We start from the raw sequence: 15899 nt of genomic DNA on the forward strand, positions 1-15899 counted from the left end.
TCGTTAGAAAAGACGTCACAGTAAACTGTTTCTGTTTCAGTGAGTCGAACTTTTTTAGCTAGGTGGCACTAAAGATGTTGTACTAAAAAGATCTTGTTTAGTATAAGTTTTATCATTGTGTTCTGTGTTTGGTAAATTGTTGATAGAAGCTAGAAGGCTGTTTTTCTAAAATCACTGTATAATATTGGTATTGTCTGTCAGGTACTAACTTATCTAATACAAACAGGAACATTGAGTTCCAAAACAAATTTTCAAGAGGCAGTGTATGGATCTTGTGGTTGTGAGTGCAAATATATTAATAAGGATGGAAAATAAAGCTACGACTGGTTTTAAAGAAACAATTTTTTAAAAAGATAATCTAGAAGGTAAACCACCGATTGCTTCACCTAGCTCTTCATCTGGCCCAGGGAAATTTATGACCATGCAGGGAGATATGAAAGAGATGCAAAATACTCTACTAACTGCCATAGTGCAGTTGACTGGTTAAGTAGATAATATAGGAGAACAGATGGCAGAGATTAAACAAGAGCTCCTAGAGAACGGAAAACAGACAGCAGAGACAAACAAAGCTTTAAAGGTACTGGATGCAAAGGTGACGGACAATACACAAAAGATGGAACAGTTGGGAAAAGAACAGAATACACATGATACCAGACTTCTACAGCTGGAAATAGATAGAGCAGCCTATATGCTGAGGTTTCAAGATGTACCAGAAGAAAAAACTGAAGATTTACAGAAAATACTAAGTGAGGCCTTGGCAAAAATTCTACAGGTGACTCCTGAAAGGATGGAAGAAGAGTTTGATCAAGCTAAGCAAGTACCATCAAGCTTTACGAGATGGAATAGATTGCCCAGCGAAATTCATTTGAAGTTTACAAGAAAGAAGACCAGAGATGATATTTTGAAGCAAGCAAAGGACAAATCAATGATGACAGCAGGAAATATGGTGAAAATCTTGAGAGAGGTACCATGGCCAGTGAGACAAAAGAGGAGAGAATATCAAACCCTGACAAGTTTCCTGAGAGAAAGAGAAATACCCTACACATGGCTAATGCCGGAAGGTCTGCTTTTTACTTACGAAGAGAACAGATATAGGATAAATTCAATCTTTAAAGCTCAGAATTTTCTGGATAGAGCGAAGGAAAAAGCGGGGAAGGAAAAGAAGGAAGAGGAAGAGGAAGAAGAAAGCTCTGATGAAGAGGATCCAAATGAACCACGGAAATACCCAACAAGATTACAGACTAAAAAAGATTAAAAAGATAGTGATAAGAAAAATCCATAATGGCATCAATAATCTCTATTAATGTGAATGGACTTAATTCTCCTGTTAAAAGGAGGAAGACTTTTAGATACCTGACAAAATTGGAAATGGATATAATTTGTTTACAAGAAACCTATATTTTAGCTAAAGATCAACACCTTTTGAAAAATAAGAAGCTTGGCAATTTGTTTATAGCAACAGAAATGAACAAAAAGAAAACAGGAGTGGCAACCTATGTTAAGGATAAATTTAAATCACAATTACAGTATGCTTCGGAAGATGGAAGAATCCTTTTAGTGGAAATTATGGTGGACAATAAAAAAATCCTACTGGCAAATATTTATACCCCAAATGATCACCAATAGAATTTTTTCCAAGACTTACATCTCAAGTTGTCAAATCTGGAATATGCAGAATACTGCATAGTAGGAGATTTTAATGCAGTTTCTGACAGACAATTGGACAAAAAAAATGCATAAACATACTAAAATCAAAAATCTTCAATTACCAACAAGTTTTTGGAAGCTAGTAGAAGAACTGGACCTGGTTGATGTATGGAGAACAAGATATCCAAATTCAAAAGGTTTTACATACTATTCGGCCAGTCATCAAACGTGGTCAAGAATTGATATGTGTTGGCTCTCTATAAATTTGGCTAAAGATTTAGTTGAGACAGAAATCCAAACAAGAGTCATATCAGACCATAGTCCTATAATGGCAGAACTCAAAGGCACACGAATTAGAAGATCATAGAGGTTAAATACCTCTATTTTAAAAGACAAAGGCTTTCTTAAAGAATCCAAGGCTGAAATGGAATCTTTTTAAAAACAGAATATAACTCAAGATGTAAAGATGCAAGTAGTTTGGGACACTGCTAAAGTATATTTCAGGGGCCTTGCAATCAGATATAGTGCAAAGAAGAAGACGAAAGAAAGAAAGAAAGAAAGAAAGAAAGAAAGAAAGAAAGAAAGAAAGAAAGAAAGAAAGAAAGAAAGAAAGAAAGAAAGAAAGAAAGAAAGAAAGAAAGAAAGAAAGAAAGAAAGAAAGAAAGAAAGAAAGAAAGAAAGAAAGAAAGAACTGAAAATTTTCAAAAAATTAATGTGGCAAGCAGGAGAAGCTGAAAAGAATTTACAATCCACAAGACAGGAGTTCCAAAATAAGGTTAAAGAAACACAACATCAACTTAATTTACTACTTATAGAGGAGATTTGATAGCAAAACTTTTTTGAACATGCTAATAAACCTGGAAGGCCTACAGAATGAGAAAAGAGGAGGCCGAAAGAAGAATCCCGGTTTTGAAAGACGAGAATAACAAAGAGAAAGTTCGAAGACAGGAGATTTAATAAAAAAATTATATGAAGACAAACAAGTTCAAAAGGCAGATTTAGAAGAATACATTAGCCAAAATAATCTTAATAAATTTATAGAACAACAAAAAAATTTATATGAACCAATAATGATAAGGGAAGTGGGAGACACAATGGCATCTCAAAAGAACAGTAAAACCCCAGTCCAGATGGATTACCTGCGGAGTTCTATAAAGCTTATGAGGAGCCCTTACTATTACCATTTAAACGTCTCTTTGAAAGGATTCAAGTGGAAGCCCAAATACCAGTTTCATGGCAAGAAGCTACAATATCCTTAATTTCAAAAGAAGGTGCAGATTTGAAAGATATAAAAAACTATCGGCCAATCTCTCTTTTAAATGTGGACTATAAAATTTTTGCAGCAATACTGGCACAACGTCTGAAGAAAGTTCTACAGTCCACAATACATCAAGACCAGGCTGGATTTCTTCCTAGAAGATATCTGAAAGACAATGTTAGAACAGTTTGTAATATAATGGAATACTATAAGAGTCACCTAGAGAAACAATTGGCATTAATCTCTGCATCTCTGGATGCAGAGAAGGCCTTTGATAATGTTCATTGGCAATTTATGCTGCAACAACTGAAGGGAATGGAATGTGGTGAAAATTTCTTGAGAGCAATAGTATCAATATATTCATCCCAAAGGGCAAGGGTGATGGTGAATTAACAGAAGCAATTGATATTCAAAAGGGTACAAGACAAGGTTGTCCACTCTCACCACTCCTTTTTATCTTGTGCTTAGAGATATTGAATAACCAAATAAGAGAAGATACAAGTATTAAGGGAGCGGTGGCAAAAGGTGAACAATACAAATTAAGAGCCTTTGCGGATGACCTGGTTTTTATACTAGAACAGCCTATAGAGTCAATTGACTGTCTTATAAACAAGATCAACCAATTTGGTTATTGGGCAGGAAGATCAATTATCATAAAACAAAATTCCTGACGAAGAATATGATAGAACAAATCCAACTTCTTCAACACAAATCAGGGTTTCTGTATGAGAAAAGAATCAAATATTTAGGTGTACTCATCTCAAATAAATGCAGTAGTTTAAAAATGGACAATTATGATAAACTACTCAAAGAAATTAAAAAAGATTTGGAAAAATGGCATGACCTGAATGTATCCTTAATGGGAAGAATAGCATCAATAAAGATGAACATTTTGCCAAGACTGTTATTTTTATTACAAACTATTCCAGTACTCTTAAATAGTGGGTTCTTTCAAGAATTGAACAAGATGGTTTCTAAATATATTTGGCAAAGCAAAAAACAAAGAATCAAACTAAAGACACTGCAAGACTCTAAACTGAGAGCAGGTATGGGACTTCCAGATTCGCAATTATATTATAAAGCTCCTGTGCTCCTGTGGGCAAGAGACTGGATACTATTGAATGATAAGAGACAATTGCTGCTAGAGGGACATGATCTTAATTTGGGTTGGCATGCATATTTATGGTACCAAAGACTTGAAGGACATTCTTATTTTAAGAACCATTGGCTATGGAAATCTTTGTACCACACATGGTCATGGTTAAAAGCGAGAATTTACCAGAAAATTCCAAGATGGGTATCCCCAGTGGAAGCATTCATTCCTCCAAACCTTTTAAAACCTAATCAGAGTTACAGATATGATGACCTGTTGGAAAAAGATAATTAATTGAAAACCAGAGAAGAGCTAGAAAACATGGATATTAAAATGAGTTGGTGGTTGAGAATGCAAGTTGAATCCAGGTATGCCGAAGACAAGATAATAGGCTTCAACACAGAGCAATATCCATTTGATAAAATCTTTTTTAGGTCCTCAAGAAAAGCTAATCTCTAAACTATATGCATACATTACAGATGAAGATGCAAGATGAGGTAGTAAAAGATTGTATGGTCCAATGGGTGAAAAACTTGGGACATAACATCACATTAGAAGAATGGGAGAGGCTTTGGAAACTCAACATTAAACTAAGTCAGTAACCTTTAAAGAAAATCTGTATAAGATGTTTTATAGATGGTACATAACTCCATAGAAATTGTGTAAGATGTATAGTAATATGTCTAAAAAATGTTGGAAATGTACTAAACAGGTGGGTTCTTTTTATCACATGTGGTGGACATGTGAGATGGTGAAAGACTATTGGAAAATGGTTCGTGAACTATTACAGAAGATTATGAAGACACAGATTCAATTCAAACCAGAACTATTTTTATTGAATATATTTCCTGAGGACTACTCCAAAGAGACGAGACACTTGTTGGCGCATATTAACACAGCAGCCAGGATTCTTCTGGCACAGAGATGGAAGCTTCAGGAGACTCCCACGAGAGTGGACTTGGTGGGGAAAATTCTGGAAATAGCTGAGCTGGACTACTTATCCCAGTTGCTGGCTGGGAAATCTAAGGAAGAAGCAAGAAAATACTGGTTGAAATTCTATACTTGGCTAGATACTCAAGACTCTTAAGATTCTTTGGTGTGAGCTTATATCTCCTTTCTCTTGTATTTTTCACTATAAGACTGCCTTTGTTGGAAATGTCAACTTGAATAGGTCCTTTAACAAGAAGACTTACAATATAAATGTATCAAAATGTTGATGTTCTGAAGCTAAGAGATAATAATATGTGATAATTTATGTATTCTAAGAAAGTATATTAGATGCAGATTTGTATTCTATGAAAGTATACTACATGCAGATTAAGACAGATTTGTAACTATAATTTCTAACTCCCTCTTACCCTTTACCCCTAATTTCTAGAAAACTAATAAAACTTTTATAAAATACCAGTTCTTTTCACAACAGCAGCAGCAGCAACAACACCCAAACAATCACTGGTTCAATAATTTGCACACTTGTTGTCTTTAGCAGAGCCCAAAAGCTATTGAACATGTGGTACTTCTTGAAACTGTATTTAATGAAATTGTCTCAGGGAAATTATCCTTTCATGAACATGAACTAAGGAGCTTTGGGATTTAGAATGAAATCTGGGCCATTTTTTTTGCTTAAATCCTTAGTCATTATCCTTTCCTTTCATTCAAATTACTCCATTCACGCCTGATGTTTTGGCAGTGAAAGAGAGCTGGAGGAAAAATGAACATTTAACTGTTGCCTGGGCTTTTAAATGTACACACTTACCACCAGCATAATGTAACAAATATTAGGATCCTGAGAAATGCTTTTAAAGAAGCAGAATGCAAAGCTGAAGGACATGATCAGCAGCCTTTCTTGAGACTGTACCACTTCAGATGGCAAGTGTAAGACCAAATATTGAAAAGAATCCATTCACATACAAAAAAGAAGGTAGTTCTTACCTATTTCTTCCTAAAAAAAATTTTACACTATCAACTCTCTATGCAGTAGTCCTTTCTTCATTTCTCCCTCCCACAGTTTATATAATAGTATTTTCTCAATCCCTATAATGAGTATCTTCCCCCTCTCTCTGTGACCCAAGAGATACAGGACTGAAACACATGATCTGAAAAGTAGACCCTGCTGGAGTGGCACAACCACTTTTCTGACTCTTTGCTTAATTTGTTCCCATCTTCTTGGCTGCAGCTGCATGCACACTTATTTGAGAGTAAGTCCTTTGGAACTCAACTGTACTTACTGTTGAATAAAAAGATACGATCATACTGTTTGTTGATCCTGTTCTTGGACCACTAGCCAATGTATTACTGTTGATTTTAGGTGCAGTTGATGGAAGTGTTTTGGGAGGATGGTCATACGAAGGGCTTTTTTCCTTGGAGATCACAATGGCATGCTCTTTTGGAAACAAAATCCTCTAAAAATGTTTAAAAGTTTAAGAATTGCGAGTCTCCCTAAGCCTGCTTTGGTGGGGAAGGTGGGATATAAATCAAATCAAATAAACTACTATAACTAACTATAACCAGGGCTTTTTTTGAGCAGGAATGCAGTTCCGGCTGGTTTGGCATCAGGGGGTGTAGTTTAATATGCAAATGAGTTATGACTAAATGAATTATGCGTAAAAATGGTGACATCAGGGGTGTGGCCTAATATGCAAATGAGTTCCAGCTGGGCTTTTTCTACAAAAAAAGCCCTGATTATAAGTTCATGAGGGGCACCTGTGTGTTTTGTCTTCATTTCTCTAGACAGTTCTGGCACCTCTTTTTCCAGGAAAAAAAAAAGCCCTGGTCATATACATAAACCCTGAACTCTTTTATTATATACCATTGGTGCACACCGGACAGTGCATATATGTGGTGTAAGCTGAAAGGAGAGCTTCCTTCATTTCCAAAACCCATGGCAAATATTTACATTGCCACAAAACAGTTACCATGCTAAGATATTACTATGACCAGGATTTAGCTGTGGAAGGTAGAAGCAAAGCATTTTCAGCAGCCAGTTTCAGAGTTCTCCACTGGAATCTTATCTCAGTAAATAATTGTGATCCCATTACTTGTTGAAGCAGTTTTTTAAAAATCAGTGGAATAAATCACAATGAAAATATATATAATGCATTTCTTCAAACTTCTGGTGTCTGGCTTTAATGAAAAATAGAAAAAACACCCTAGTGTCAACTTAATTGATAGTTTTCATTTCCAGCAAAGATCTCCACTGCTTAATCACATCTCTACTGAAGTATGCTCCTACAAGAAGAATTGTTTAAAAATGAGAATTTAATTTAGAAACACATTTCTAGGATTCCACAGAGGAAACAGTAAATGTTGCTTCCTTGATCTTATCGAGTTATCTGTAATGCTATATAGTTTTCTTCCATGCACACTGAATTCAATGGTTTCCATCCACACATATTGAAGTAAATCATGCTTTATGACTACAAACCACCATTTGCCTTTTTCATTCAATGTATTATATAAATATGCCATAATTTGTAACTGGTTGTAAGGATCACTTTGGTATATAATTCTGAGGACAAAGAAACTCCAGCTTGACTTTCACAGCTGTATTATTTGCATGATGGAATTTCCAGCAACAAAAATAAATTGTGGCTAATGAAACTGTTCTATTTTAATTGAACAAATGTAGATAAAGATACAATAAGAAACTAAATAGGAGGCTTTCACAGAAAACAGTAGCTAAAATCAGAAAAATAAGGCAAAATTCCTATTTGCATTAACTCAGGCTCCCTAATTTAAACACATTTAAACAGACTTCTATGTTGCATTTTTTTTTTGTTCAAATGCTTTTATATATGTCTTTTGAATGGACATTTAACTGAACATTTTATATCTAATAGATCACTTTTTTTAAAAGTCAAGTTGTCATGTATGGACTCACCAATTGAAAACTGAAGCACAGAAGCTGTAGTTGTGTTAAGGCCATTGGTGGTCTGTGGAAGAAAGAAAAGAAACTCCGTTGCACTAGGCCAGCAAATTAATGTATTAATCACAATTTTCCTGGGAATCTTTCAGCTTCATCAGTTTGTTAGGTAGGATACAGGTGAAAGCCTGAAAACTCCAACCGGGTGTCTGCATGAGTACATTAGTTAGTTGTTTCTTAATATCAGATAGAAAAATGAAGATTGGTTTGGTTCTGCTTTCCTAATTATTGGTTTCTAACAAAATACAAGCATTATGAACTCTTTACCTTTGTCACAACTGCCTTCAATCACTAAGGGTTAGAAAATATCTGATGGAGTTCACAGAGATCCCACTGGAAAAGGGCTCCCTATCAAAAGTAAATTTTATTCAGTAAGACCTCACCTCATGACTTGCTACCATCATGTTGCTTCCCTATTTCCTAGCAGCCACCAGCAACTCAAAATGTGCATGTACAAACAAACACTTCAACAAAGGCAAGGCAGGTGGTTGATAAGGACCACAATGAGGTTAGTGCTTCCAAAGATTACCAGAACATATACCTAGTTATTTCTGATCTAAAGCAAAACAACAATTCAGAAGCTTCATGGAGACTATGAGGAACTTTATTTACTCTCTACTGTAGCTGTATTTAAGCAGCTGCCTTAATTATACTCAGACCGTTTTCGCACACAGCTTACCACGTGGTCACATTCCTGTTCTCTCCGCAGTGACTGTTGGATTTCCCATTGTCCGTGCCGGAGTTACAGGAAGTGCCGCAGCTTTTGCGCAGCAAACGTAAACTGGGTTTTAGCGGTTTATGTTTGCTGCGCAAAAGCCACAGCGCTTCCTGTAACTCCGGCGCAGATAATGGGAAATCCAACAGACGATGTGGAGAGAACAGGAATGTGACCGTGTGGTAAGCTGTGTGCAAAAACGGTCTCATTCGGAAGTATCTTCTCTACTCAATGGGGAGCAAAAACTGGCAGCAGCAACCATCCTAAATATCTAGTCCAGATTTGTTTCCTCTAGACCAGCTGAGACTAAGGAAAGAGACAGCAAATTCTGGAAGGAAGTCTACCTGGCTAAGAGGGGAATATAGGGAAGGGGTGGCAAATTCCAGCAAGACATCTGTTGTGACTTCAGATTTTGCTAGCCCCTCACACAGGATGAGGACAGAGAAGAGAAACAGCACATTTGGGCAGGATTTTTTAAAAAACACATATCCTCCTTTTCCGAGTTAACTATACACCCTTGTTGAAAACGGCAACTCCTAGAGAGAATACAGGGGATCACAGACTCTGCTCACACATCATCAGACTTCATTAGCCATGGATGAGAGGATACAAGTCAATGACTTCCTGGGAGACTTCCTGGGAATCCTATGTATACTAATTGGCATTCCAAGACGGGGTGGGGAAGGTGTGGTATAAATGCTACAAATTCAGAGTCAGGGCTTTTTTTTTTAGCAGGAACACACAGGAACGCAGTTCCGGCTGGCTTAGTGGCAGGGTATGTGGTCTCATATGCAAATGAGTTCCTGCTGGGCTTTTTCTACAATGGTGATGTCAGGGGATGTGGCCTAATATGCAGATGAGTTCCTGCTGGGCTTTGTCTACCAAAGAAGCCTTGAACAGAGTAATATATTGAGAACTGCTAATTTTGGAAAAACAACTGAAGATGAAGAAGAAGCTATTGGATTTATATCCCGCCCTCCACTCCAAAGAGTCTCAGAGCGGCTCACAATCTCCTTTACCTTCCTCCCCCACAACAGACACCCTGTGAGGTGGGTGGGGCTAGAGAGGGCTCTCCCAGCAGCTGCCCTTTCAAGGACAACCTCTGCCAGAGCTATGGCTGACCCAAGGCCATTCCAGCAGGTGCAAGTGGAGGAGTGGGGAATCAAACCCGGTTCTCCCAGATAAGAGTCCACGCACTTAACCACTACACCAAACTGGCTCTCCACACCGAACTGGCTCTCCTGCCAGATTTTGCTACCACTGGACCACAGTCTCCAGTTGTAAGGCAGCAATTTCTGGCCAACACTATCACTTCAGCATTTTGCTGCCTCTGAGCCAGGAGGTGGAAGAATAGCCAACACTGTCACAATAAGGCAACACTTGGTCTGGTACAAGTCTACAGGCTGTAGGCAGGGCTTGCACAATCTGGCAAGGAGACAAAAAAACAGCAAAAAATACTGAAGAATCTGCCCAGGAGGAAATTTCTAGCACTGCACTTGTGCACAGTTTAGGGAATAGGAATTTACTCTTGCTGGCAGTGGCTCTCCAAGGTCTCTGGCAGAGATCTTTCCCATTCTTGCTGTCCTTTAAGAAGCACAGCCAGCGAGGACTTTCTACAAACAGATCATAAGTTCTAACACTGTACTATGGCTAAATGCAACCAGTGTGGACTGGACTGCCATCCAATCCATGGAGAATGGATAGTGAGTTGTCATGAGTGAATATATCCTAAGGTAAATATAATTTAAAGCAACTAATTATCTTAATGAGTATCTAGTGAATACCACTGCAAAAGTTCTGTTTTGGAAAAGAGAACTTTCAATGCAGCACTGCTTCCCGTCTCAATCAATAATACATCTCTATTAACATAGAATACTTATTCATCCAGAATTATGTGACAGAAATAATTAACGGTCTGGCACTTTTAGGAGAATTAAATCCTGTTTCAAGAGTTGTGTCTTTAATTTTAATTATGCACAGTTAATAGACAGGTTAACAACTTTAATGCAAAAAAGTTTCACGGTTAGTACCCTAAGGTATGACAGTGGCTCATAAAATATGACTTCACGACAGGTAAAAGAAAAGCAGGAACAGACATTTTTAAAAAATTCTATTCTTCTCCACTTTCAGTATTTTTATTTCTATACAATTATGTCTTTGATCCTGCGATAAAAGGCCCACAAACACTCTTCCAGCACTGAAGGGAGCATCAGGCCAGCTGTTCTCAATGTTATGGCAGCATTATTTGGCCAAAGGAGGGGTGGCACAAATGAGGGTAGTGATTACAACCAGAGAGTTGATGCACATATCATACAAAGGTAATATTTAAGGGAAAAGGCAACATGAGAATGTAGAATGGCGTTAAATTTGCTTGTTTTCATTCAGAACACTTACGACATGCTTCGGACATAATGACAAACCAGGATGTAAAGGACAGGGGGATTCTCAAACTCATATGTCTCTTTGTCTTGAATTCATACAAGACTCAGTAATTAAGGAGCTCCCATTTCTCAAAAAAGCCCCCAAACCCACAGTCTGTTGTTATGTTTGAAAGTAAAACTCTTTTCTGGTTACCTTGTAAGCCACATCAAGCAGGATTCTGGAGAAGTGCTATATACATTTTCTAAATAAACATACAAGAGTTTTTGATTTGCACATAATAGCAAATCAGAGTATGCTATGAAAGCAGAAGCAATCCACAGTATTTTGAGTTAGGGACAATTACTCTCCTTTCTTGTGCTTCATCCCATTCTAATCATTCACATATTGTCTTTTTTCTTCCCAAAGGAAGGTGGATTTCCCAGGCATAGCATACAATGGTTAGTTGTTACATCTGGAATATGGCCTACAACTAGGAGACATCTAAGGAAGCTGGTCACTCCGAGAATTACAACTGATCTCCAGACTATAAAGAATAGTTTCCATGGAAGAAATGTCAGCTTCAAGAAGAAGATATTGGATTTCTATCCCGCCCTCCACTCCGAAGAGTCTCAGAGCAGCTCACAATCTCCTTTATCTTCCTCCCCCACAACAGACACCCTGTGAGGTGGGTGGGGCTGGAGAGGGCTCTCACAGCAGCTGCCCTTTCAAGGACAACCTCTGCCAGAGCTAAGGCTGACCCAAGGCCATTCCAGCAGGTGCAAGTGGAGGAGTGGGGAATCAAACCCGGTTCTCCCAGATAAGAGTCCGCACACTTAACCACTACACCAAACAGGCTCCCCCCCTTCAGAGGGGGACTCTATCGCAACACATCCATATGGAGCTCCCTACCTTTCCTAACCTCCACCCTCTCCAGGCACTGCCCCCAAACTCCAGAAATTTCCCAAATCAGAGTTGGCAGCTTTACTAGCACATCAGATGTTGCATGACCTGCACTACAGATAAAAATGCTCAGTAGTGTCGTTTTCTTTTCTGTATCCCCACCATGTTAGCTGCAATGCTGGTGCTGGGTAACCACTAAACAACACCCTGCTTCAATTCAATTCAATTGAAGTATCACATTATACCACTGGTAATTCATTCTGTGAAAAGGCCTTTGCTGTGGAACAGCCATAGTCTCAGATGATTAACTATACTCTGCAGACTTGTCTTGGTTTGAGGGCTGGAAAAAACAACAAAATGTAACTGGAATACACAAAGCAGTAATTTCTAAAGGTATATAATTGAAAGAATGGCTTGGAATGGAAAAAGGGGACAATTATTTTGGGGGGAAGTATATTTACTTAGTCATTTTAGGAGAAGCAATAACGCTAAGCAGAACCCCAAAGCTGGGAGGTTAAAAATGACAAGTGAGACACCTGGATGGGCTCTGAGTTCAATATGTGAAATCCCTTAAATCAGTCAAATTGCCAGCCACTTACCAATTCTCTCGGCCCATAAGGCTCACAGAAAGTGACAGCATTGCCATGCATAATTACCCCACATTGATCTCCAACATCACAGTTACTACATTCAAACCTGCAAGAAAACAGAATGCAGTTGGATAGCAAATTAGAGCCTCGATAATACCAACTTTTGCACAGAATAATCTGTTTTAGAGTCCCTATATTGAAGTAAGCAAATGATCATCCTAATCAGAAAGGATGCTTGGAAGAACTTGGGAACAATAATTTTGTTTATCTCACAAGTCTAGTTTTTTCAACAACATACACATCTTTACATAAGTAGCTTTAAAACAAGTGAATAGTTTTTTCTTAATTCCCTCCATAGTCAGAATTTCCAAATACAACAGATGCACAATAAGCATCTGTTTCAGCTGGATTGTAATAAATCAGGAACACTGGAAAAACATAAATGTATATTCTGTAACTGAATCTGTTAAGGAGGAAAAAAAAACTAATGGAGTCCTAATATGATGGTAAAAGAACAGCCTATTGTCAACCTGTTGTTTTTTTTTTATCATTTCACTCCAAATACAGCATAGTCTTTCCCCTTCTATGTTGTCAAAATAACACAAATTCCCTGTTTATGCAGTTCAGCTAAGCAGTCTGTACAAATTTTTGTTGTACAAGTTTTTACAAGATCCCCCCCCCCCCCAAGTACTTATGGGTCAGTCAATCAACAAGCAGAAGAAACTGAATAATGATCAGTCCTTGCTTTAATTCTTTTCAATATGTGCACTTTTGATGTTCCTGAGCTAATATCCAGGAAGTTTGCTTATGCCAATGACATGGTGATTACAGTAAGCTAAAAATCAATTGAAAGGACTGAGGAAATACTAACTACAGACTTCATAATTTTGTCTGACTACTACCATAAGTAGTACTTATTCCAAGTAGTACTACTATTTATTCCAAGTCCAGGAAAAACAAAATGCTCCTGTTTCCATATGCCTTGTCCCTTATATCTCAGTGACTGAAGGAACTAGAGACTTACTTTTTTTTAATGTGAAAGAATCTGCTTAGACTAACATCATAACACTGCATAATGTTGCTATTTTAGTGTATTTTTAAAAAAATCAAAACCAAAACCACTTGTCTGGGGGCGGGGGACAGAAATAGTGGTTTTATGATGATAACAGTCCAGTAATAGAGAAGTGGGATAAAGATGGGTATGACAAAGAAAAACCAATAGACACATTGCACATGAGGAAAAAGCCCATTCAAAATTGGCTTCCAGAAAAAGATATGGGTAACATTCTCCTATACCCCCTTGCCATTCCCTTCCACTCTCTGTTATGAACCATTTATTAAAATAGTTCTAAATATTTCTAAATTGCCTGTCACGAAAATATTCCGAAGTAATGTACATAACAATTAACAAAAGACCTCAAATCTCTCTGTTCTCAAGGAATACATCTTGTTATTAATAAAAATTGCTATTGGGAGGCTTCTTCTTTAACCATGTTAGGAGGGTTAGAAGACAGCCATGTTTCAAAGAACTTTTACTTTAATAGCCAGTTGCTTCTTCTGGTTATGATGGATTCGTTCTTTTTTGGATCTGTTTTATTTCAGTGATTTGGAAATTGATTTTAAATTGCTTCTGTATATTACTGTTCTAATAGCAGTTTGTTATTCAAGCACATTTTTTTTCATCTGCTGCTTGATTGATTTTGTTCTTTCTTGTGCAGTAGGTCTAATGCCAGGATCTATATACACAGATTGCATGGTCTCTGTTTAGAAAGCCCTACATTCTAAGAGTTATTTCACATGGATAGATCAGCAGGTACATAGTCTGTACTTGCAGCACCCCTCAAGTGTGAGGACTGCAGATATTTTTTAATTCACTTTAACTTGTATGAGAACATCATTTTTGGCTTCCTGCTACCTGGGCAACATGAGATCCATGTATTACCTGCTTCATGCATTATGGGACACATTGTGTCCTTTGATACAAATTCTGTTCTGCTCCTACTCCAGACTTCCCATCTAGCTTCTCAAGACTGTTTATTTTTGTTACTACTGATTTGCATTTAATTAAGCTAAACTCTAGATCAAAATTATAGTCTCTGATCTACCCAAGTATATGTATCTCTTATTTACGAAAGCAACAAGCAGGCAGGCATTTCCAATCTGTACCATGCAAAAAAAAAAGGCACTGTAATTCGTAATGAGTATTTGGCAGGCTTTCCTCTTTGGCCACCACCTGTGATCTGAGTATGAACAGACAAATGAACCTTGGCTCTGTTGTGCTACCTACTGCAATACAGCTAGGCTTCTGTGCTGGCTGATATTATACAGCTTCTGCTGCACAGATCACCAATGCCTCAGAATTTTGAGAGATTTCTAAAATTTATTTGCAGATGTCTTCCCAAAGATCTATTGCAATTGAAGCAGATATACTTTCTGCCCATTCTTTCCCCCACCTGTTCTCATTTCTTCCCCACTCTTGACTGGGCACAATACCCACTAAGGGGCTGGTGAAATGAAAGGATTAATTTAACAAGAATGATTGCATGAAGGCACAAGTGATGGTTGTTGTTGTTGTTCAGCTGCACAGTCGAGTCCAACTCTTTGCGACCCCATGGACAAAGTCACGCCAGGCCCTCCTGTCTTCCACCATCCTCTGAAGTCTGCTCAAATTCTTGTTTGTTACATCAGTAACACTGTCCAGCCATGTCATCTTTTGCCATCCCCTTCTTCTTTTGCCTTCTGTCTTTCCTAGCATCAGGATCTTCTCCAGTGAGTGCTCCCTTCTCATTTGGTGGCCAAAGTATTTGAGCTTCAGCATCTGACCTTCCAGGGAGCAGTCTGGGTTCATTTCCCTTAGGACTGATTGATTTGATCTTCTTGCAGTCCAAGAGACTCTCAAGAGTCTTCTCCAGCACCACAGCTCAAAAGAATCTATTCTTCTGCACTCGGCCTTCCTTATGGTCCAACTCTCACAGTCATACATTACTACTGGGAATACCATCGCTTTAACTATATGGACTTTACAAGTGATGGTACATCCAAATAAATATTTTTAAAGGCAGCCAGCCCGTTACCTCGTTATATGTTCTTCTCAAACTGAGACAGAGCAGGAGTTAGTTTTTCCTTCTTGAAAAGTACCTGCTGATGAGCCCATCTAGTACTAGATGCACACAGAAATGCAACAATCCTGTCCCCTGCTGAAGTAATTGCACAACAGTTGCTAGGCACTCAAACAGCAAAAATGTTTGAAACAGATGGGCACCATGAGGACAGACTGCCAAAAGACTACCCATGCACATGAGATTGCAGATCTGTTATTAGTAAAATTATTCTCTGGTAAAAACTTACTTTCCTTAACCCAAATGCTTAAATATTGTCCCATGTGGGAAAAATAAAATTAAAAAGCCTTGTTC

The 15899-nt window shown here is 37.9% G+C and overlaps 1 protein-coding gene across 1 annotated transcript in view; it reads right to left on the reverse strand.

Moving 5' to 3' along the window:
* Positions 1 to 15899, reverse strand: part of RELN (reelin) — a 659346-nt gene that overhangs the window by 463700 nt on the left and 179747 nt on the right. The window contains exons 7-8 of the mRNA XM_060246073.1: positions 12496 to 12592; positions 7879 to 7930 (exon numbers count right to left, since the gene is read on the reverse strand). Coding sequence (XP_060102056.1) covers positions 7879 to 7930; positions 12496 to 12592 — 149 coding nt within the window. The remainder of the gene's footprint in view (positions 1 to 7878; positions 7931 to 12495; positions 12593 to 15899) is intronic.

This window comes from Heteronotia binoei, chromosome 8, assembly GCF_032191835.1.
Source record: "Heteronotia binoei isolate CCM8104 ecotype False Entrance Well chromosome 8, APGP_CSIRO_Hbin_v1, whole genome shotgun sequence".
Classification (NCBI taxonomy): domain Eukaryota; kingdom Metazoa; phylum Chordata; class Lepidosauria; order Squamata; family Gekkonidae; genus Heteronotia; species Heteronotia binoei.